This window comes from Equus caballus, chromosome 10, assembly GCF_041296265.1.
Source record: "Equus caballus isolate H_3958 breed thoroughbred chromosome 10, TB-T2T, whole genome shotgun sequence".
Taxonomy (NCBI): Eukaryota; Metazoa; Chordata; class Mammalia; order Perissodactyla; family Equidae; genus Equus; species Equus caballus.
In genome coordinates this window covers 66768174-66793467 of record NC_091693.1, presented here as the reverse complement: position 1 = coordinate 66793467, position 25294 = coordinate 66768174, and the positions used below count along the sequence as shown (strand labels likewise).

Genomic DNA, 25294 nt, shown 5'->3' with positions numbered 1-25294 from the left:
GAGGGGAACCAACCTAATAAAGTTAACTTCAGAAGAATGGTTTCTAAACTGTACGTGCTTGTCAGCAGAACAGGGAGCCACCTTCTCGAGGTCTGGAGGAAAAACAGTTCCCAGGAGAGGAAACAGCAAGTGCAGGGGCCTGAAGTGGGAAGAGGCTTGATGTGTTTGTCAGAGGAACAAGATTATGCGAGAAAAACACCTATGCTCACAAACACCTAATGCAGTGAATGCTGCTCAACACAAAGAAGGCACTCAGTGAGTGTTAGCTCCTTTTTTCTCCTTTACTTTTTAAGATGTCAGTGAGTCTATGCCATTGTATTTAAGAAAAAGACAGAAAAATGGAGGAAAAAAAGAGTACCCCAGAGGAAGAAAAACATGTGCAGGTCCAGAATGGAACCAGAATGGGAGAATGCACAAATCTATTAGTAATCAGTCTCAGTCTTTGTCCCCAGGAGAGAAAAGCATGCGAATTAACAACCATGAATAGCACGCTGTAATAGAGGTAGGAACTGGATGCAAAGGGCAGTTAACACAGGAAGTTAACACAGGAAGGGCCTTTAACTCATTTGGGGAGGGTCAGAGCAAGCTATCCAGAGAGGCTCGTGTGGTCTTGATGCTGAGTCTGCCCTTGAAGGACCTCTGAACAGGACTCCATGTACTGAGCCAAGATAGAACAAGTAATACTCACCGTCTCCACCTGCAACAATCCTCTCTCATCACCTGCCCCTCCCTGCAACCACTTTTGTTTATTTCTAAATTTAGCACTTACTTCTGAGGACCTTGTCTAAATTTGTTTGGGGCATGTCTGCCCCCTTTACCTAATTATAAGCACCTCAGGATGCTGGGGGCTAACTTCCTAACCTCTGTGGTTGTTAATTCTAGTCTTGTAGCACAAGCTGGTTCCACAGGCATTGGGTAAATGTTAGGAGAAAGAACCGCCACCTATCGCAGACGAATCATTTAAATTGCGGGGTTAACTTTCTGCAACGTTTATGCTAACCCCTCTTTTTTGGGTAAGCACACAGAAGGTGAAGTCAGCCCCTTTAAGTCAATGACTCAGTAAGGAAGTACATTACAACTTTAAGGGAGGCAAAATCCCAGAATGAAATTCCTGGAATTTTAATAGATCCTAAGAAAGCTAAAGATTAATTGCAATAGGACTATGATTTGGCAGTTTGTAATAAAAAGACAGAGTTCCAGAGAGGCCAGTGGGCAAATGCATGACTGGCCTTTGGAGCACACACATAGGAGGGCGGATCGACAGCTCCCTTATCCAGACGCTTCCAAAAACCCCATGAAGTAGAGGAGCCAAAAGCGAAAAGCCACAGAGCTTAGAAGCAGATCTGAGCCGGGGAGAAACGGGAAGCAGTACAACTATCCACATGCTCTCTCTTCTCAAGTGGTCTAGGATCCTAAAAATGTTTTGCGCAGAGAAGAGCGACCTCATGTGGAGCCAGTTAGGTGGGAAAGAAAACCAAACGACAAAATCACTCCCCAGCACTGCCCTCTGGTGGGCAGCTGACCACCGACTTTCACGCCAGGTTTTTTAAAAGGTAACTTTTCCACAAAGACCTTGTTTCTACTTTGTTTCATTTCCTTCCTATAAATAAATTAACTCTATAACTATGCACATCCTTGGACTTTGTTACATTTACTATTATGCTTCAAAATGGACCTCAACATTTGCCCTGAAATATCTTTTCTTTAAATTCTTCTCCCCTGCTGGTTTTTTTCTAATTTTTTATTTTGAAAAATTTTCAAACCGACAGTAAGATTAACAGAATAGTATAATGAAAACCCACGTGTCCTTTACCTAGATTCACCGTTAACATTTTGCTACACTTGTTTTCTCCATCCCTTTTGATATAAGCTTTCTCTTTCCTGACCCATTTGAAAACAAGTTGCAGGTATCATACATAACACATCATCCCTAGAAATCTCAACTTATATTTTCCTAATAAAAAGGACATTGTCCCACATAATCATAAGACCATTGATACAATATTATCTATATACAATCCATATGCAAATTTCCCTGTGTCCCTATAACATCCCGTATGACTGGCTTTTTAAAAACTGGAATCCAATCAAGGATCATGTATTGCATTTAGTTACCATGTCTTCTTCTTCTTCTTTTTTTTTTTTTAATATCTTTTGATCCAGAAAAGTCCCCTGCCTTTGTCTTTCACGACTTCAACATTTTTGAGGCAGCCACATCTTTTTACACCAATTTTCCTGGTTTTCTATTGACATCATTCATTTGATCATTTACTAGTGAATGTCTGATATGTGCCAGGCACAGGGCTAGACATCTGAGGTCAGAGATAAATTGCAGATATATTTTGGAGCTAGAACTTGCTGATGGATTGGACTGGAAAAGGGAGTAATCAATCCAACTACTTTTGTTTGAGCAACTAGCGAGGTGGTGGTGCCAGTCACTGATGTAGGGACAATTGGAGCAACAGCAAGTTTGAGAGAAACCAAGAGTTCTGTTTACAACACGCCCAAAGAGATTAAGTGGGGACTTTGGAGTCTGGACCTGAGAGGAGAGATCTCAGAGGGCATCATCAGCACATAAATGGCATTTAAAGTCGTGGAGCTGGATTAAAACTATGAGGGAGACTGAAGATAGAGACAGAGCCAGAAAAAAACTGGCCTGAGGTACTCTAAATGAAGTTACTTAGAGGCTGGGTATAGAGAAGGAACCAGCTGAGAAGACTGAGGAATGGCCAGCTCCAGAACAGCACGGAGCCATCAAAGCAAAGAGAGGAGATGACTTGGAAAAGGAGGGAGCAGTCACATCCACAGCAAATGCTGCTGGGAGGTCAAGTAAGACGAGGACAGAGAAAGCCCAGGGGATGTGACAAGAGGAGCTTGAGTGGCCTTTCCGTGGGCAGTCTCAGGGATGGGGCGGAGGTGAAATCCACAGCAGTGCTGTCTGAAGAGTGAAGAGAGCCGAATGAACACCTCTGTTCCTCCCAAACACCTTCCTAAAACTATGGTAAAGTTTTCATGTTCATTTTTTTAGACATAAGTCCTAAGGGCAAAAGGAACAGCAAAGGAGAGAGCAGCAAAAAAATCACCTGAGACTGAAAAGCATGCCCAAGAAAGCTGAATCCTAAGCTGGCAGTGGGGAAGTCAAGAAGCAATTCAGTTTACACCAAAGAACCTCCAAAAGGCGTGTAAATTTGTGGTATTGCTTATCTCTGGAGGCAGGAGTACAAAATTTCAGAAAATTGAAGATAAAAAGAAGATAGCACAAGCTTCTAAAGAGAATAAAACTTTAAAAACAGGCTACAAAGTAAAGATCAAAAACAGAGTAACATTAGAAGTTCTCAACAGCAACCCTGGAAGACAGGGACAGGATGCCTTCAAAAGTCTAAGGGAAAATTCATTTCAAGCTTTAACTCAGTATCAAATCTGTCAATCAAACGTGAAGGTGGGATAAGGACATTTTCAGACATGCATGGGCCCAAAACAATTACTGCCCATGAACCGTTCCTCATGAAGCAATTGGAGGAGGTACTCTCACCAAAATGAGGACATAAATCAAGAAAGAGGAAGATACAGGAACTGAGAAAATAAGAAAATCGTCACGAGAGAGGCTCGAGGATGACGGTGAAGGGAGATTCCAGGATGGCAGCTGTGCTGCAGGCCTTGGGGGCAACCAGTACAGATTTGGGCCATTGCTTCAAGAAGATGAAACCAATAAGAATACCTAACATGTATGAATGTGCCGAGAGGAGATTTACATATCTGGGAAAATTGGGATTAAACCCATTGTAAGCTCTTAGTAAGAACTACAGATTGGAGGAAGAAGGAAAGCTCATCTCCAGTACTGGCAGTCTGAAGTTCAAATGGTGAAGGCGAACAAGGAGGCAAATAAAATGCCCAAAAGCAACAGAGAAGGAAAGGGAGCAGTAACTGGAGTGTATAGGACTTCCATGAATCTGACACACATCAGCTGGACCGTCTGAATACATATGTACGTGCAGGTGCGTACGAATCAACACTGCTGGGGAAAACGTCTCTTTGTGTGTTTGTAGACAAGCTAGGGGTGGGGGTTTGGTAGGAATTGGAGTGGAGAATTGGGATACCAAAAAAAAGCTACATTAAAATGCCCATTAAGATAGCAGATGATCTGAGCTGTGTCTCTTCTAAAAGTGATACTTATTACTGTTAAGACAAAGCTTAAAATTTCAATATGTAGCTTTTACAGCGGTGACTTAGTATAAAGATGAATGTGTTTCTAAAATATATACATGAACTCCAAATGGAATACAATAGTTAATCCATTTAGCAGGAAATTCAGTATCTACTAACATTATCATCTCCTTTTATAACGGCAGGCTAATTAATCACTCGCTTTTCATCTGAGGGAAGAAAATCAGCTTTCTTGAAAGAGAAATTTTAGGTTGTCTGACAGCTTCAATTAACAGTAAACTTCACTTGAACTTTCAGAATAAAGGCATTCTTTTTAAAGATCACCAGGAAGTCACTGCTCACAATCTAACAGTATTGCAGGCCTGCCACCGCCCTTATTCCAGCAATCCCACAGTCAGGGACGCAGTCCAGAAAGGGGAAGGAGCCTCTGAAAGTCAAAAGATGTCTCCAAGTTCACACTTTACAGCTGCAGGGACTTACGGATGTGGAAGCTTCAAATCCCCTCTAAAACAAGTGGAAACTTCGTCACCTCCAACCGGCTATACCCACTATGCTTCTCTCTCTCACTTTATATCCTTTGGTTTCCTGCTCCAATCCCTTAGCCAACCACATCCTATATTGTTCTCTCCCATCCCCTAATTTCACAAATCAAGGCTAATATCAAGGCCAATTAAGTCAGCTGCACCCTCATGAGTGGTTCTTACTTATTCTACTGTGTGACAGTGTGGGGAGGAGGGAGAAGCTTCCCTGAATCCTTTTGGAATGAGGCAGGAATTTAATAAACAAACACACACATACATACATACTGACAATTTTGAGCTAGGAAGAGTAACAACTTTGCCCCCATGAAACACACACGCAAACACAAAACTCTGCCACAGTTCTGTGCAGCTACCAATTTTAAAGTCAACCGCTACGCATCCATTTCTTTGTTATGAAACGGTCACTTATTGCAATGGCAAGATGCCTGGGGCATCATATATTAAGCAAGGGCTATACATTGGAAGTCGTCTAAGGTAAGCTGCAGTTTCTTCCGGGATAACTTCAGGTTGCTAAACCTCCTGTGGGCAACTGCTAGTTGCACTGGGCTCTATGAGCATTAGGGGTACACCTGGGCTCTGTTAATCTGCAGGCCCGGGTCTCAGGACAGGTAAGGGCCAGGGCATCATCACAGGAGCCAAAGGGCAGCATGAAGGTGCTGGGCACCAGAGAGAATAGGTAAGCGTGGCAAGGAGCAGACCCTCTAAAAGGCCAGAACTACCTCTCGTGCATGCTATCTACCAACCTACCTCCCTCTCCTCTCAAATAGCCCTCAAAATCCACCTCTAAACACAGGTAATCATGACAACCTGGACAATTCTACCCAATTATCCTTCCAAATGAAGGCTCAGGAAAAGAGACAGCCCATCTTGCCCACTGTCTCTTTTGTTCCTTAACGTGTCCCCTAACTCCTTGATAACCAATTAATACACTCCCACCAACAATGACTTCGGTCAATCTTTCCAATCTTTGCCATTCTGACAGGTGACAAATGGGATTCTATTTTCATTTTATTGCTTTAATTATTCACAAGTTGAATATCTTTCAATATTCATACTTCTTTTTTGGCAAATTACCTATTCATGTCCTTATCCTTTTTTGCCAGATATTTTATTTTTCAGACTGATTTATAAAATCTTTTTGCATATAAAAATGTACTGTTTTATCTGTAGTTCAGGCTTCTAATACTTTTTGCACAGTCTTTTGACTATTTTTCTATTTATAGTTTTAAATGCTTTATATTATAGGGGCCGGCCTGGAGGCATAATGGTTAAGTTCGTGCACTCCGCTTCAGCAGGCTTGGGGTTTGTGGGTTCGGATCCCGGGTGCAGACCTACACATACACCACTCATCAAGCCAGGCTGCGGAGGTGTCCCACATACAAAATAGAGGAAGACTGGCACAGATGTTAGCTCAGGGACAATCTTCCTCACCAAAAATAAATAAATAAAAATAAATGCTTTGTATTATAAAAGAAAAAAATTAAGTCAATGATCTAAATTACTACCTTATGAAGTTGGAAGAAGATGAACTGATTAATCCAAAACCCCTAAGAGAAAGAAAATAAAAAACCTGAGAGCAGAAACTGATTAGATAGAAAACAAGAGAGAAAATTAACAGTCAAAAGTTGGTTCTTTCAAAAAAGTAATAAAATTGATAAATGTCTAGCAAGATGGATCAAGAAAAAATGAGAGAGAACACAAACACCAATGTCAGGAATGAAGGAGGGAGTTTAACGACAAATTCGACAGACATCAAAAAGTTAATAAGGGAATATTATGAACAACTTGATGCCAAGAAATTCAACAACTACGATGAAATGGACAAATGTCTTGAAAAACACAATTTATCAAAATTGATTCAAGACCCACTGAAAATCTGCATAGCCCTATATCTGCTACAGAAACTGATTCATTATCAAAATTTGCCCCACAGAGCAACTCTAAGACCAAATGCTTTCAGTAGTAAATACTAGCAAACATTTAAAAAAAAGAAACAATACCAATCTTATATAACCACTTCCAGAGAATAGAAGGAATAGTTCTCAACTCATATTATGAGGCCAGAGCTACCCTGATATAAAAATCAGACAAAGATGTTCAAGAAAAGATAGACCAATATCCCGAACATAGGTAAAAATCCTTAACAAAATATTAGCAAATAGAATCTAGCCATATAGAAAAATAATATGGCATGACCAAGTACAGCATACCCCAAAAATTCAAGTTTTTTTTAACATTGGAAAATGAATTAATGTAATCCACTATACTAAGCAAATAAAAGAAATGCCATATGCAGATGCAGAAAAAATATTTGACAAAATCTGACATCTATTCATAATTTAAAAAAAAAAGAAAACCTCTCACCAAACTAGGAATAGAAAGAAATTTTCCTCAACCTGATAAAGGGCATCTGTGAAAACCTGCAGCTCACATTACACTTAACGGTGAAAGACTGAATGCTTTCCCCCTAAGATCAGGAACAAACCAAGAAAATGTCTGCTCTTACCACCTCTACTCAACTTTGTACTAGAGGTCCTAGCCAGTGCCATAAGGCAAGGAAAAAAAAAAGCATTCAGATTAGGAAGGAAGAAGCATTCCTCTTTCTAAACGATATGATTATTCACACAGAAAATGCTAAGGAAATGACAATAAAGCTACTAGAACTAATAAGTAAATGTAATGAGAAAAACAAGTATATTGAGTTGCTGCCTAGACATTTTACAGTATGATAACCCTGCTCAAACCCAGAATCTGGTCATTTACGTAAGTACCTGAGCTTAGGATTCCTAGAATAAGTTCCCACTTTGCTTTTCCTAGGGCACCTTTTAAAATAACTGCTTAGAGTTAAGCCCTTGAGAAGTTAGTGACCTCCACTCCAACCACCTTATAAGTAATAGGCGCTTGCTACCCTGCTCTCTGTCTCCTGTTCGCTTGTGACCCGGGACAGAGGAATGCCCTTCCTCCAGCTCATTGCGGACCCCAAACTACCCTCCCAACTCCCTCACCCCACTCCTGGGGTCTGTAACAAATCTTGTGATTCTACTTCCTTTGTGTGGGTGTACTGAAACTGCACCTTCAGTGAAAACAACCCCATGGATTTCACTCCCCCAAAGTGGGAGCTCAGATGCTGATGGAGCTACCTGCTGACCCCATGTGGATGGCTTGTGCCCCTGCATCCAGTAGGTCATAACCCGCATATTCTCACTTCAGTACATCAACTTTGGCTTCTCAACACAGTGAGTTTAGCAAAGTTTCAGGATAAAAGGTTAATATATAAAAATCAACTCAATTTCTATACACTAGAACAAGAAATTGTTAAACCAAATTTAAAATTCTATTGACAATAGTATCAAAACTTGTAAAATACTTAGGAATAGATTTTTTAAAAGACATAAAATTTATACACTGAAAACTACAACATATTGCTGAGAGAAAGCAAAGACCTAATAAATGGAGAGATGGATTGAAAGACTCTGTATTATTATGATTCAGTTCTCCCCAAATTCATCTAGAGATTCAATGAAATCCAAATCACAATCCCAACAGGATTTTTATAAGAAATCGACAAGATGATTGTAACATTCATATGGAAATGCACGGAATTCAGAATATCCAAAACAACTTTGGAAAAGAATAAAATTGGAAAACTTACATTTTCTGATTGCAAGACATATTATAAAACTATAATAATCAAGACAAGGTGGTAATGCCATAAATTGATCAATGGAACAAAATACTCACAATTATTCAACTAATCTTTCACAAGAGTGCTAAAAAAATTCAATAAAGAAAGAATAATCTTTTCAACAAATGAGGCTGGACAATTGATGTATGGAAAAAAGTAAACCTCAATCCCTGTGGTTGCCAGCCTCCAAGAACTCTTACCAATTCTTGCCTCTTAGTATTCATACTCCTGTACAGTGCTCTCCCACTGAACAGGGCTGACCTGCATAACCAATAAGATATTACAGAAATGATGGAGTGTGACTTCTGAGGCTAGATCACGACAGACATTACAGCTTCATCCTTATTTCTCTTGGATCACTCCCTCTGGACAAATGCAGCTCCCGTGTAAGAACACTCATGAAAACATCCATGAAGCGAGGAAGTGAAGCCTCTTGTCAACAACCAGCTCAACTTACCAATCATGTGAGTGAGCCATCTTGGAAGTAAATCCTCCAGCCCAGTCAAGCCTTCAGATGACTATAGCCCAGTTGATCTCTTGACTGCAACTTCATGAGACCCTGAGCCAGAAGCATTTAGCTAAGTCACTCCCAGATTCCTGAGCTACTGAAACTGTGTGAATATTAAATGTCTATTGTTTAAAGCCACTGAATTTTGGAGTAATTGGTTACACCACAATAGATAAGTAATACAATCCTTACAGCACACCATACACAAAATTAATTTAATATGAAACACACCCCTAAATGTAAAAACTAAAAGTGTAAATCTTTTGGAGGAAACATTGGAAAATATTTTTGTGCTCTGGGAGTAGGCAAAGATTTCTAAGATAGGACATAGAAATCAATAACCACAAAAAAAACCTAATAAATTAGACTTTATTGAAACTAAAAACTTCTCACCAAAAGATCATTAACACAAAGTATACATATATCAAATCAACACATGTAAAATTTAAATATCTTACAGTTTTGCCAATTATATCTCAATAAAGCTGAAAAAAGATGATTAAGAAAATGAATAGGCAAGCCACTGACTGAAAGAAAATATTCACAAAACATATATCACAAAAGATTTGATTCCAGAATATATAAAGAACTCCTACAAATCAATAATAAAAAGAGAAACAGCCCAACTTTTTAAAGTGGGCAAAAGACTTAAATAGATACTTCACAAAGGAAGATATAAAAATGGCCAATAAGCACATGAAAAGATGCTCAACATCATTAGTCATCGGGGAATGCAAATTAAAACCACGAGATACCACTATACACCCACCAGAATAACTAAAACTAAGAAGACTGACCACATCAAATGCTAGCAAGGATGTGGACCAATGGAGATCTTCCTACCTTGCTGAAGGGAGTGTAAAATGGTACAACCACCTAACATCAACCCTAGGACTAGCCTATTTCATTCATAGGTATTTACCCAAGAGAAATGAAAACACACGCCCACAAATATACTTGTTCAAGAATGTTCACAGCTGGCTTACTGACACCAGACTAAATGCGGAGACAGTCTAAATCAAAGGGGAAAAAATGAGTAAACAAACTGGAATATGTATACAATGGACTAGCACTCAGTAATAAAGAGAAACAAACTACTGAAACACACGACAATACGGACGAACCTCAAAAACATTAGGCTGAGCAAAAGAAGCTGGACTCAAGAGAGTACGTACTGTCCAATTCCATTCGTATGAAATTCCTGAACGGGAGTATCTAATCAAAGGTAAAAAAAAAAAAAACACTAGTTGCCAGGAACGGACATGGGGCAGTTGACTGGACAGAGACACAAGGGAACTTTCTGGGGCAAGACAGGGGTATGGTTAAGACACGTGCATCCGTCTAAATTCTACAGCTTAGATTTGTGCATTTCAATTTACGTAAATTATTAAAAAGAACCTTATAAGATAATAAGTGGTGGGTAGGGAGTGGAACAAGTTATAGATAATAAAGGATGACAGAATGTTGGTAATTTGGACCTGGTGATGGATATATGATTTATTATATATTCTGTTTACTTTGTAATTGCTTGAAATTTCCATAATAAAAAAGCTAAAAACAAAAAACCAAAGACATACAAACCACAAACCCAATGTTCTAAATTATCCCATTCATCAGAAATACAATTACTCCGTCAAACTGCTAAAAAGTTTCTAATCATTTACTCCTGACTTCTGTATGCAATTTGTCGCAGTCCAGTTACTGGACCACACTTCCAGTAGCACTGTCCGAACCTCTCTTTGCCTCAATTTTTTCTTCACTGAATAATAACAGTAGTAGTAACACCATTTACCTCTTACAGGGTTTACGAGGATTAAATAATAATATACATGTAGAGTGCTTTGACCAGCACCTGGCTTAGAAGTTTCCATAAGCATTCGCTATTCTTCTCATTAATACAACCGGCTATAGTTGTTTTCTTTTTTAATTCCTAGCATCTATTTAGTTGCCAGTAATTTTATGCCTTTTTCTAAATTATTGATATCCCTTAAGCTTTGAGCTTATTACTCAAACAAATCTTTCTGCTTCTGTCTTTGTTTAAGTCGAAAACATAAAAAAGAAGAATCATGTACTTTACTGATGAGAACACTGAGGTTCAAAGATTAAAGGCAGCAGACATTTCTCAGGGTGGTTGCCCTGGCCCAACCAGTCCTTGAAACAAAGGGGTGGTACCATAAACAAGTCATTACTGCCGGACCCCTTCCTGGCCACAAAGATTTGTCCACTCAGGGGCAGATTCCCAATCACAGCTGAGTCCATCAGATTCCTTCTCCCAGCACCTGTGCTATGTCCTTGGCAGCACTCCGAGAGGGTTCTCAAAATCCTGCTGTCTCGTCCCTGCCTTTCCAGAGGCTGGGGAGTGAGACTCCTCCAATGATCCTATGCAACAGCTCCCCAGCATCCTTCTGAAGGACTCACCTTGGATCTCTAAGCTGGCCAGAGTAGGTTTCCATTACTTAGATGATTGAGAGGGGTTGCAACCAAGTTCTAAAACACACATCACTTCGTGTTACACTCTCTCAACCACTATCTGTTTTGCATCTTGCATCTGTTTGCAAGGCACTGTACCAGATCTGTGCTGTGAGGACCACCAAGATTTTGACAAGAGAAAGGGGTGGGACATTACACGGACAGAACAACAGAAAAACACAGGATAGATATATAGAATTGAAAGCAGTACGATTTTACTGTATATAAGGCACATAAAGGCACACAGTTAATCTTAATAAATGCTTGCTAAATTGATATTAAATTACATATAAGACCAGACAGACAAGTTGAGGACAAATCATATATGGCTTTGAATACCAAACTAAGGGATTCAGAGTGTCCTCTCCTCAGAACAGGGCCACTGAAAGTTTCCAAGCAGAAGAGCCCTATAATATGAATTGTATTTTAGAAAGAACACTAACATTGGGGCCAGCCCAGTGGCATAGTAGTTAAATTCGATCGCTCTGCTTTGGTGGCCCAGGGTTCACAGGTTCAGATCCCTGATGTGGACCTACACACTACTCATCAAGCTGTGCTGTGGAGGTGTCCTACGTACAAAATAGAGGAAGACTGCCACAGATGTTAGCTCAGGGACAATCTTCCTCAAGCAAAAAGTGGAAGATTGGCAACAGATGTTAGCTCAGGGCCAAACTTCCTCACCAAAAAACAAAAATAAAACAATTATACCAAAAGAAAGAACACTAACATCTTAGCCAGTCTTCACAAATGCTCAGCTTATTAACAGGCTGAAATTTCTGTATTTTAAGTATAATATCTATGTTTCTAACTAGGGACATTTACCAGCACATTGTACAGAGAGCAGAAGGTTTTGTTTCAAATCAAATGATACTTCTGTATGACTCTCCTCAGAGAATAACTGAAGATATTTGCAAATACAGTATACTGTATTAGATAATTTCATCCTCTAGTCTGGAGCTAATCAAATGAAGTTGTCAGCAAAATTAATTTAGGGTCAACAACGTTTCTACACTAATGATGACCTGAGGCAGACATTCCATTAGGCCCATGAGAAACCGTCAAGATAAGTACCTTCTTGTACTCTATCTAAAGGAGACTACCCAAGTTCCACTGAATGTGCCTTATAAGCCACTCTTGCATAAGGAGGAGTATTACGCAGGTTTCCAGCATATGCAATCTTGTTATCTTGAAGTGTAAGCTTATTTGAAAATAAAGAGAACCAAAAATTTCAGCAACAAAAGTGCACATAATTAGTATCAATCACGGTGAGGTATGCTATGGAACAGGAAAACAGACAAGTTACCGATTCACAAGTCAAAAACATTTTTTCATACTCCTGCCTGTACTGTAACTAGTGAACTGGAGAACTCTAACAGACTTTCTGAAAGTTGAAAAGAATCCAGGAACTTGTACAGAACCTCATGAGCAGTTTCTGAGATACCACAAGCACCTGTTTCCAGTGGGTTCCAACAGTGGCTTTTAAGTGGAAAGACGCACATGCAAAAGCAGCAGTGCCCTGGATGCGACAACAGGGCGAAGCCCCCTCAGGGACGTGCCCCAAGGCTGGGATTAGGGGACTCGGAAGAGGGGATGCTGCCTCTGCCCTACGGCCCCACATCCACTCGGCCGCCATCCTCCCGCCCGCACCCCGCCGCGTCGGGTACTCACAGCTCTGGTCTCGTACAGAACCAGCTTCTGGACCGAGCTGATGATGGGGGCAGCGGCCGTGGGCATGGCCGGAGGAAATGAGGGACCCCACGACAGGGCACCAGGCCGCGGCCCGGGTTCCAGCAACCTCCAGATTGCCCCAAGAGACCCGGAGAGAGGACACCTCAGGCCCTGGACACCACGTCCAGCTGCGAAACACACTGCCCGGGCACTAAAAATGTAGATAACCGGGTACAGCTCAGGTGTTTCCGGATCCCTGAACCCCACCTCCAAAGCAAGCCCCGCCCCAAGGACGTCGGGGGCGGAGCTGGAGGATGTACCATAGAGAGGTCGTGTAGAGGCTCCCGGAACCTGCTTGCTGCTAAGGGAGGAAGCGGATGATGCCATCTTTGGTGCGGGCAGCAGAAAAAGTGGGCGGAGGAAAAGTTTCCTGGTTAGGTTAGTCTGCCGTTTTAGCTGGTCTCTCTCTTTGGAAAAGGGGGACGATTTAGGACGGGATTACTTCTTTTAAGGAGGTTCTCCGAGTTGCAGATAGATCCATTCCCAAGTTGGTCTTTTTTCCCCCTGACTTCTTCTGGCCTTATTTTCCTGAAAACCTGTTCTATGGTCCTTCACTGTGTCGGCGTTTTTCCCCTCACGTCTGTTTGTTGTCTATTTTACCCTTGTGAGGGTCAACAAAATATATAGTATTGTCTAGAGGCTGTGTTTCAAGGAATTTGTAAGAAATCACCTAAAGTCGGAAGCTTTGGACTTTGCCACATATCTGTGCCTAAGACTAACCATTTGTAAATTCTACAAATGGACTGTGGAGTGGAGTGGAGTGCAACGTAGCGTAGCACTGGCTTTGGAGTCAGGCGGTAACCAATAGGGTTTCTTCCATTTGATGTGCGTGAACATAAATGGGCAACGTATGTACCCTCTGTGATCATCAACTTTCATATTTGTCAAAAGGAATGTATTATAATTATAAATACAAAATTAGGTGCAAAAGTGAATATTTAAAATAAGAAATCAGTCGATTACAGCCCCACCTCCCGAGGCCCCGCCCCCCAGAAGCCCCGCGCGCTGCACTGGCAGGGGTTCCCTAGGCAACCGCTCAACAGATCCGAGAGTCCCGGGAGGAGGCTGCGGCCGTGGTGGTGGAGTCCGCTGGGGTCCGCTGCTGCCAGGTAAGTAGGGGTCGTAGTCCACCGCCCCCGTGCGTTTTGGTATCAATTGGATGGAACCCCACCTCCTGCGGGGACCCCAGACCAGATCCTCTTCTTGCAAAACTAAACTTCGGGATATCTCGTAAATCTCACTTTTTGAAAGCACTTCCCCTTTCAACGACTAATGTCTTCATTCCACAAATATTTATTGAGCACCTACTATGAGAGTATAAAATGTACTGGAGTGACAGCTAATCTAGCCTAGGCAGAAGTGCTAGGTTTCCCAGGAAGTGAGCCCCCTGCAAACCGCAGAACCCACTGTTGGAGAGTTTCTCAACTGCTAAAAATGTAAGGAAATTAAACATTTTTATTAAATTATAGTATAAATACATAATATAATATTAAGAGATTATGTTACATAACATGTGATATTAGAGATTATATTGTAAATTCAAAATAGAGGAATTACAAATTTTTAAAAATAAATATTTATTATTTTAGGTTTTTTTTTAGAGTTTGGTACCACTTTTAGTAAGAACTAGAAAGATGCAGTTCTGGCATTTCACATCGAATTGGATCTTTTAACTGGGAAAAATATCTAGTTCTGTCGTGTTTCATAATGAAAACCAACTCCTCTGAATATGAGTTAAAGATTTGCACAACGTTTTTATTTAGGATAACAACTCAAATATCTGTAGAATTCTGATTTCCAATATTTTGTTTTCAATTATTATACTATAATTCAGCACTTCCATTTGAACTTTGTCTTAGTTTGGTTCACCCAGAAGCAGATACTGAAACAAAAGTTTGAGGGCAAGTAGTTTATATAGGAATTAATCCCAGGAAACAAGAGCAGAAAAGGGAAGTAAGCTAATAAAGGGGAGATTATCAAGCAGATTTCTCTGTGCGCTGAATTCACTGGGGAATCCTGGGTATAATACTGGAATAATGTCTCAGAGTTATTCCCTCTTAAGGGGCAAGGGAGCTGGGGTATTATTCACCAACTCCTGTTGGTTATTGGCTGAGGCCTGCTATGTAGCGCAGAACATTAATTCTCTGGAACTTCCAGGCTGCCCTGTGCTCAGGCAGACTAGGTTGTGGCACTCAGAAAGAGCCCTTAGGCAAAGAGTGACACGTGCTGGCAGTTGGAAGTCTGGCTGGCCATGCATAGAAAAGGTACGTGTCAAGTGGATATGGGCACTAATAGCAACTGCTACATTTCAACCTTTGCACCACTGATATCCACTCTTCCCCCACATTAAGTTCACTCCATCCTGTCTCTGTGTCTTCAAGGTAGCGGCTGGTCCCAATTTCTAAAAGAAAAGGACTCGCCAAAAGATGACTAGTGGAAAAAGCTACAGAATCCGCTACTACAACTAATTCTAGTCTATAATTGATAATTCATCACTTCCCTCCTCTACCAACCTTATAGATTTCCCTTACCCTTGGCCAGCGCTTCTGCTGGTCTAAGTTGTTTTCCCATTAGGGTAACGAGCCTTCATCCCTGAGGAGTGTAAGCCTCTGGTTACCGTGTCCTTATCAGGTTGTGCTCGCTACAATTATCCATTCACTGGGCATGAAATCATCAAGAGGAGTCTCAGAGAATCCCTGAGTTCAAGACATACATCTCCCTGCCCCAGTTATGTAGCAGCAACCTGTCAGTGCAGTGACTCTTTTCGGGCATGTGGAGCCAAGCATGATCAGGTGGCAGCAGCAGTTTTAGATTTGGTGAAACCTAACTAAGTGGGTCCCCTGATAGAAGCATCTCTCCCCTCAGTCAAAACTAAGACCTCCAGTCCAGCATAGTCTAAAGTTGTGAGGAGAGGCAGTGCAAATTCCTCATGTCAATCACTGAGAGTAATGGAGGGAGGGGCCGCTCCTACTTCCAACCCTTGGTTCAAAGCACAGTTCTCATTTTGAAGTACTGTGTCTCAGTCCCACACAATCCCAAACTAGTGCTTTAGCTTTACTTTTAAGAGGCCATTCCAACATTCTCTCAGACCAACAGCTTCTAGAGGAAGTGGTGTGTGGTAGGATCAGTGGATCCCTCTTATCGTATCTCCTTTGCTGTAAACAAGGTCCTTTGAATAAAGAGAACAGATTAGTGGTTTCCAGAGGGTAAGGGGGTTGGGGAGTGGGCGAAGGGACAAAGGGGTACATATGTCTGGTGATGGATAAAAATTAGACTACTGGGGTGAGCACGATGAAGTATATTCAGGAATTGATAAACAATAATGTACACCTGAAATTACACAACCATTATAACCCCAATAAAATTACTTTAAAAATAAAATAAAAGAACATAAAAGAAAGAAGTTCCTTTGATCCAAGGCAATATTTTATGGGATCCCATGATGATCAAGGAGACACGCTCCAAACCCTCAGATAGTAGTGCTGGCCAAGGCACTGTGAGTAGGGAAGGCAAACCCATGCTAGGAACACATGTCACCTGCTGTCCTCTCCAAGGTGAAGGGGTCCTGTGTAATCAATTTGTCACCGAGTGGATGTACCACATTGAGGACTCAGCCTCAGTCTCTGCTGCAGACGGGTAGGACATTCAGGAGTAGTAGTAGCCAGATCAGCCTGATGAGAGAGACCCTTGTTGTTGAGTCCATCCGTAACCTCCATCACTCCATCCCTGCCTCCATGCCTACTCCATTTATGAGCCCATTATGCAGGCACTGAGGTGATTGAGGACAAAGACTGCCTGGCATCTACTGCGTAATCATCCTGTCCACCTGGCTGATCAGACCTCTTCTGAAATGGGTGCTTTGTGAGACAAAGATCCGCGTATTTTGTGTCTACTTGTATTACTTTTCTATGCTGCATAACAAATTACCACAAATTTAGCAACTTAAAACAACACACACTTATTATCTCACAGTCTCCATGTCCAGGAGTCCTGGCATAGCTGAACTGGGTCCTCTGCTCAGGGTCTCACAAGACTGCAATCACAGTGTTGGCTGGGCTGCATTTTCATCTGGAGGCTCAACTGGGGCAGAATCCACTTCCAAGCTCATTCAGATCATTGGCAAATGTCATCTCTTTGTGGTTGTAGGACTGGGGTCCCAGTTTTCTTACTGGCTGTTGGTCAGGGGCTGCTCTCAGTTCCTGGAGGCCACCCACTGTTCTTTGCCGAGTGGTCCTTTTACAACATGGCAACTTACTTCTTCAAAGCCAACGAGGACGTCTCTCCAGTCTGCTAAGATGGAGTCTTATATAACATAACGTTATCATGGGAGTGACATTTCTATTACCTTTGCTATATTTAGAAGCAAGTCACAGATTCCACCTGCACTCAAAGGAGGGGAATCACAGAAGGGCGTGACTCATTAGGGGTCACCATAGAGTGTGTTCGCTACACCACTCTCTTAGGTCCGTTCACATGCTTCTTCCCCAGAACTCTTTTTCTCTTATCTTCCAGTCTTTCTCCTTCCAGGTCCTTGACCAAGCCATTCAGCATTGTCTTCCAAATTGAGGACCTAGAAATACTGCTTAAAGCTCCACTCATCAGGAGGGTTACCCCTAGTTCCCACCTTTTGGGGCTACTCCTGAGTGGAACTAAAGTTTGGAATTATTCCACTTATGATTTGTACCAATATATCATGATTCATTCATGATTTTTTTTTCATTTTCTATCACCTGTGTCTAGGGAATGCTGTATGAAGTGTGAGCTGAAGGAGAGACATTGGTGAGCAAGAGACAGGTGACACGGGGGCCTGGACTGCTTGTTTGTAAAACTTATTTGTACCCTCCAGACCTGCCTGGGCCTGATCCCAGTGTTCCATTTTTCTCATTCAGTGGATTATCGCTGTGTCTGCCCAAGTTTACGACCTGATCTGTCTGACATACTCAGCTCATGATGGGCATTTGCAGTTGCATAGTCTCCTGATGTCCTCTGGCCAGGCATTCATTCTCTCCCAGAGCCCAGGAACATGCCAGGAGCTGCTTTTTGAATGGCGAATTGTTCTCAGCTGCAGGTAGCAATGATCTACACTGAGAGGTTCCTCTTGTGGCTTTCCTAAGACTCAAAACAATGTCCTTACTTACCACAGCTGCCTCTAGCGTTATGGGATCTGGCCAGGCATGTGGCCCAAGAAGCAAGGCCTCTGGTACCATAGCCCAAAACTGCTTCAGAGCTCTATTTTGCTGTGGGCCTCATTCAAAGTGAGAGCTTTTCAAGTCACCATTAAATGGATTAGAACAGTATTCCCAAGTGTGCTACGTGCTGTCTCCAAAAACCAAAGAGAGTTACAGAATACTGCACCTCTTTTTTAGAGGTGGAAGATATGAGGCACAATAACTTGTCCTTTACCTTGGAGAGAAAGTCTCAGAATGTCCCAGACCACCGACCCTTTAAAACTTCCCCAAAGTGACAGGCCCTTGAATCTTTATAGGTTTATCTCTCACTTACTATGTTCATGTGTCGTATGAGGGCATCTAGAACAGTTTCCACTTCCTGTTCACCAGGTCCAATATTGTCAGTATCATGGAACAACAAGACCTCTTTGTAGTACCACATTCATTACAAAGAGCGGGAGAGTCCTGGGGTGAGACTGAATGTCCATTGCTGACTTTGCTAAGAAAATACAAACTGCTTCTGAGCCTCTTTCCTGGTGGGGATTGAAAAAAACGCATTTGCCAGATGAGTAGCTACACACCAAGTGCACGAAGCTGTGTCGATGCAGTAAAGATGTCCTCTGCACAGCAGTTGCACTTGGGGCTACACTTGGTTAAGTTTACAGTTGTGCACTATCACCTGTCATGATCTATCTGGTTTTTGCAAACACCCAGACTGGAGAATTAACCAGGACTCTGCATCTTTTAGGTAGTTTTGGGTAGCACTCTTCCATTTCATTCAGAATGATTTACTATTATTTATCTTCACCAGGGGCCGAGGAGCAGGTCTGTAGTTTTATGAGCTCCTATTTGGCCTTTTCTACCACAATGGCTCTCACTCCACAGGAAGGGAGCTGCTGTGAAGGTTTTCCCAGCTTCAACCCCCGTTATGCTCTCAGGGACCAGGGAAATAACCACGAGGTGATCCCACAGGCTCTTTGGATGCACTGTAAGACAGACTTGAGCCAAGACTCCTTTTATTATTGGTTCTCCACTTACCCTCGCTCTAACAGGAGGCCATGGATCTGTTGGTGTCACAGGCAGCTCAGACCCCGTATCCCATAACCCTTGAAAGAAGAAGATATTCCCATTTCCACAGTGTATATTTCTCCAGTTAATGGTTGTAGGTTCTCTTGGAGAAGGGTTGGGGAATCCCTATCATAAAAACTTGTTATGGTGTTATAGGGTCCATCCTCAAGGGCTCTTTGCTTCCCCTTCAATAAGTAGGCTCTGGAGCTAAGAACTGGGCAAGGAATCCTGATTTTCCACTGTGGCTGCTGACATCAGCCTTTGGTTCACTTGCCCTTTCTTGTTTTTTTGTTTGTTTGTTTGTTTGTTTTTTATTGAGTTAATGATAGGTTACAATCTTGTGAAATTTCAGTTGTACATTAATGTTTGTCATTCGTGTTCTAGGTGCACCACTTCACCCTTTGTGCCCACCCCCAACCCCACCTTTCCCCTGGTAGCCACTAATCTCTTCTCTTTTTCCACATTTGTAAATTCCTCATATGAGTGGAGTCATCCAGAGATTATCCTTCTCTAACTGGCCCTTTCTCGTTTTTTAGAAATGTAAGTTAATCAACATTTTCATGGACTGCTCGTCTGTCTCACCCCTAGGAATCCCATGGTTTATTAGCCATCGCCACAGATCTCTCTCGGTCTTGCCTGTTGCCATTCTGGGCTTGCTGCCCATTATGGTAATTATACCTACTTGATTCTGATGGTTAAGTGCTGCCACCTGGCCTCTGTCTTCCAGACCCTGTCACCCCCACAGACACCTGGGAACCCAGTATCATATCAGCCTCTCCCCGACTTTCAGGGCTGGCCTAAAAGGGACAGCCACCCCTGAGCTTCTTAATGATGCCAGTGCCCCCTTACTAGTTCATTCTGTAATGCCTTAATGAAAGGAGTGTCCTCTGGCCATCCCGCAAAGCAGAGCTGGCTGAGGAGTTCTCTGGCCTCATATAATAAATCCATTTAACATGTCACCTCTGTGAGCCTTTGACATCTTCCTCTGTGCTCTGCCAAGGTAGTTCCAGCATTCCGCCTTGTTTACTACACAGTCTGTTGTGTTTTTGTCCTTTGTTAAGAGCTGGCACCTGAGCTAACATCTGTTGCCATTTTTCTTTTCCTTTTTTCCTTCTTCTTCTCCCCAAAGCCCCCCAGTACTTAGTTGTATATTCTAGTTGTGAGTGCCCGTGGTTGTGCTATATGGGATGCCGCCTCAGCATGGCTTGATGAGTGGTGCAAAGTCTGTGCCCAGGATCCGAACCAGTGAAACCCCAGGCTGCCAAAGTGGAGCGTGGGTACTTAACCACTCGGCCACAGGACCGCCCCTGTTGTGTTTTTCCAAGCTTAAGGAACCTTACCAGCAGTGAAATAGGACCCACTCCAGATGTCATGTTAAACCATGAGTCATGGGAAAGAGCCCACAACTCTTCCCAGTCTACATTCCCCCACCCAGCATCCTCAAGATCTTTTCCCAGGCATGTTCTCCTAGTTCCTTTTGGTACATCATAGCTAGGCCCTGGTACATCATAGCTAGGCCCTGTAGCGCTTTCTCTTAGCTTTCTTCCTGTACCAGCGCCTCCCCAGTTGAGTTGGGCTCACACTTGACCCCAGTTATTGCTCTAGAAGCTATGAAGGAAGGCAAAGACAGATCTTGTGGAGGGCAAGCATTGTCTTCTGAGGCATCTGCCTGAGATGAGGCAAGAAGAGGCTACTATCTTCCAGAAGTGAGGAGAGGGCTACTTCTGTTAATGCAGAGCATTCAGGGAAATCTTGGGGTTCGAGATACTTAGACATCTACTGAGATATTCCTATTCTAGGCCGTAGGGCCCTGGTTTTAGTGTACTTGTTAGAGACTCTTTAATAAATGCACTAGCTCTCTAAAAGGTTTAGATGCATTTGCCTCTTTAGCACTACATTTTATAGCAGCATTACTTATTTTTTTTGGTATTAAAGACGAAACTTGAATTTTAGCCCTTTGGTTCATGAAGTTTTCATCTCAAGTCTTTTTAATATACTAGTATTATTTCTTATTATATGTCTTGTTTCATAATGACGTCTTAAAATAGTATTGGTGTATTAAGCCTATTTGAATTTTCCTAACTTCCACAGAGAACTATGATCATAGCCCATTTACCTAGAAACATATAGCCCCCTCAATCCATTTTTCATTGTTCCGTGAACAGTGTTCCAGACCCCTGGGACATAGTTTTGTTCCATTTTGGAAGTCTACTCATTAAAGTCTTTTCATAAGGTTTTGTAATTTTTCCATAAATGGCTTGTATATGTTCTGTTATATTTAATCCTGGTTACTTTATATTTTTGCTGCTAAGATAAGCAATATTTATCTTTGGTTACGTTTTCTAGCTATTTTTGGTGTATAGAAATGCAACTGAATTTTGTGTAATGATTTTGAATTCAATAAATTGGATTATCTCATTAATTCTTAAAGTTTATCTGTGATAAATTTGGGTTTTCATATCAACTGGAAATAATTAGTTTTCCTTCTTTTGTCTTAAAAAAATTTTTAATATTTAATCGTTAAATATAATGTTTGTGTTTTGTTCGTACCCTTTATCAGGTTAAAGATGTTCCCTTCTATTCCTAGTTGTGAAGAGGTTTATCTTTTATTAATCATTAAAGGATATTGAATTATCCCATACTTTTACTACATCTGTTAAGATGATCATATAGTTTTTCCCCTTAAATTTATTTTAATATGATAAATTAATTTCCTCATATTAAACCAGCCTTGAATTCCTGGGGAAACCCAACTTGGTTATGATGTTATGATCTTTTTTATATATTGCTGGATTCAATTTGCTAATATTTTGATTAAGATTTTTAAAATCTTGTTCATGAATGAAATTGGCACATAATTTTGCTTTTTTGCACCACTCTCTGACTTAGCTATGGAGGTTATGTGAGACCCATAAACTGATGGAAGAAGGCTCCACTTTATCTTTTCTCTGAAAGAGTGAAGATTGTAAGACTGGGAGCTCTTCAGTAAAACCATCTGGTTTCTTTGTGGGAAGCTTTTGAGTTACTCACTCAGTTTCCTTAATGGCAATAGAACAACTCAGGTTTGCTTTTTTTTCTTACTAAGCTGATTTTTCTAGGAATTTATCAATTTTGCTTAAGTTTTCAAATTTATTTGGGATAACTCTGTTTATGATATCCTTGTATTATCTATATTGTATCTGCAGCATTATCTCTGTAGTCCTTTCGCCTATGTCTAATATTTTTTAATCAAGTAGACAATAAATCAGTAAACATTATGAAACACTTAACCAATACAATTCACAAACTTGATGTAAACAATGTTTAAAGAACATTACATCAAACGAATGTAAATTTCATATCCTTTTCAAGGATACAGGGAATTTCTTTGATAATTACCATGTACTAGGCCATAAAGCAATCCTCAACAAATTTCAAAACATTAATATAATATGGAGAACATTCTCTGATTATAGTGAAAATTAGAAATAAACGAAGAAGAAAAACATAGAAAAGTTTTAGTTTTTATATGTAAGAAACCACACTTCTCAAAAACTGTCTAATATTGATGAATTATACCTTCTGTCTTCTTTTCTTGATCCATCTTGCCTAAGTTTTCTATGTATAAGTCTTTTCCAAATACCGCTATTTAGCTTTTTTGATCCCCTTTATATAATGTTTGTTTTCTATTTTGTTAATTTTTTAAATATATCTATTTTTCCTGTTCTTCTTTTTCTAATATCTTAAGTTGTGAGCTTAGCTCATTACTTTGCAGACTTTCTTTGGTTCTAATGTAAGTATTTAAGTCTTCTAAATAGTACATTAGCTATATCTTGTAAGTTTTGTTCTAGATTATGTTTATTATTTTTCAGTTCTACATATTTTCTAATTTCCATTAGGATTTCTTGTAGAGACATTAGTAGCCCCTACACACATATACACATATATGTGTGTGTGTATGTATAACATTAAATTTGATCTTTAGTAGAATACATGTATCATAACATATATGTGTATGTATACATATTTGTGTTTTTTCCTTAATTTAGTTTTTCGGGAACACTTTGTTTTAACTGTCTTTTTTATAGCATATAGCTAGATTTTGCTTTTGGTCTGCAACTAAGAACCTATTATTATTTTAATAAATAAGGTTAACTTATTTGTGATCAGTGGCAAAATCCATATGCTTAGTAATGTGGAAAGGCTTCTGAGATAAGTAAATTCACAGAATATTCTATTTCTCCCTAACCTGCCTGCCTGTTCCAACTAAATTGGGTGCTTTAACAATCTTTCTCTTTCTTATTGTAGTATTTTGTATTATGACTTTTCAAGAGAAGACAGAAGAGCATCCTTTTGTGGATATATTTAATGAAGATGAAGCTGAAAAAAACTTTCTGTTGTCTAAACCTGTTTGCTTTGTTGTATTTGGGAAACCAGTAAGTTATCTCTTCTAAATTATTATTTAATGTCATTTTTAAATTTTTTAAAATCATAATTGTGTTACCGTACAAGAATGAAAACCACATAGTATGCTATTTTTTTGTGTGTTTGTTAGACTTTCATTGTATGACTTAAAATCTAGGGGCTAGCCTGGCGGCACAGCAGTTAAGTTTGCACATTCTGCTTTGGCGGCCTGGGGTTCCCTGATTCAGATCCCGGGTGTAGATCTACCCACCGCTTGTCAAGCCATGCTGTGACAGGTGTCCCACATATAAAGTAGAGGAAGATGGGCATGTATGTTAGCTCAGGGCCAGTCTTCCTCAGCAAAAAGAGGAAGATTTGCAGCAGTTAGCTCAGGGCTAATCTTCCTCAAAAAAAAAAAAATTTGCTTGATAACGTTTATGTAATAGTAACCTCAATAGAATCTTTAAAAATGAGAATATCTGTTTCACTGGCAAAATAGCTGTTCTATTGGGTTTTAAACAACATCTTTCTTTTTTAAGGGGGTTGGGAAGACAACATTAGCCCATCAGATAGCACAGGCATGGAAATGTGTTCGCGTGGAAGGTAAATTTTATCTTTTTTCCCTAATATTTTGTTATAAAAACTTTCAAATATGCATAACAATGTAAAGAATTGTACAATGAACACCTGTATACCCGTCTACTCACCACCCAGATTCTAGGGTTAACATTTGCTTGTGTTTGCTTCATCACACATCACTATCAACCCATGAATATTGTCTTCATAATAGCAGCAAACATGTTTTGCCCTTCTATTCGTCCTAGTTTTTTTCACAGAATTTAGGAGGGTTTATGAAATGCCTTTGACTCCATTCTTCTGCTCCAATTCTCTAATTCCATAATTTTGAACTATTGAGGATATGTGTGTTTTAGGTGTCTCCCTATGAAAGATGAGAAGAAAAGGAACTCTCACAGCTGCTCTTAGGACCATTTTCCAGGACTTAATTATCTTGAATGATAAATTTTATTTTTTATTATTTGTAAATTGCTTTGCATTATTTGCAATATGTGAAAGAAGGATTGATGTCTTTATATGTAAATATTATTTTAATCAATAAAATTATTTATTCCCTACTAGAAAAATAAGCAAAAGAATCCATCAGCAATTCATAAAAGTAGAAATAAAAATAGACAAACATAAGAAAAAGAGCTTAACCTAATTGTTAGTCAAAGAAATGTTAGCTAAAATAACATTGATCCTATCAATTTGGTAATGAATATGTAAAGTTTCTACAATTACTGTTGGCAAGGATGTTATGAAATGAGCATTCCACATGCTGTTAGTGAAGTTGTGATCTGGTACAATTTGGGGAGAGAACAATTCAGTAACATGTAATATACACACATAAAAGAAACTTTAAAATTTTCCTCTTTCTTTGATTAAAAAAATTCACTTGTAGGAGATCTTAAAGAATACCAAACCTTTCATAGATTGTTAGCACTTGGGGACGTAATTCAGCTGCTGCATCCTCCCCTAGGTCATGCGCCTGCCATTTCTACCCCAGGATGTCTCCCATCAA

The 25294-nt window shown here is 40.4% G+C and overlaps 2 protein-coding genes across 8 annotated transcripts in view; one reads left to right on the top strand and one right to left on the bottom strand.

The window, feature by feature from the left end:
• FIG4 (FIG4 phosphoinositide 5-phosphatase) overlaps positions 1–13523 on the bottom strand; it is a 116299-nt gene extending 102776 nt beyond the window's left edge. Inside the window, exon 1 of one of the 2 annotated variants that reach the window (XM_001504014.7) lies at positions 13037–13523. In XM_001504014.7, the coding sequence (XP_001504064.2) occupies positions 13037–13423 (387 nt within the window). In that variant the 5' untranslated portion in view covers positions 13424–13523. The remainder of the gene's footprint in view (positions 1–13036) is intronic. The other variant, XM_070225406.1, reaches the window with a different exon arrangement.
• AK9 (adenylate kinase 9) overlaps positions 12811–25294 on the top strand; it is a 125459-nt gene continuing 112975 nt past the window's right edge. For 3 of the 6 annotated variants that reach the window (XR_002810940.2, XM_070225402.1, XM_023650909.2), the window contains exons 1-3: positions 13334–13474; positions 23620–23747; positions 24255–24318. Coding sequence is in view for 3 of the 6 variants with exons in the window: in XM_070225402.1 (XP_070081503.1) it covers positions 13414–13474; positions 23620–23747; positions 24255–24318 (253 nt within the window). In the remaining 3 variants the exon portion in view is untranslated. Of the gene's footprint in view, positions 13475–13658; positions 14206–23619; positions 23748–24254; positions 24319–25294 lie in introns of those variants that run through there. The other 3 variants (XM_070225404.1, XM_070225401.1, XM_070225403.1) reach the window with 3 other exon arrangements.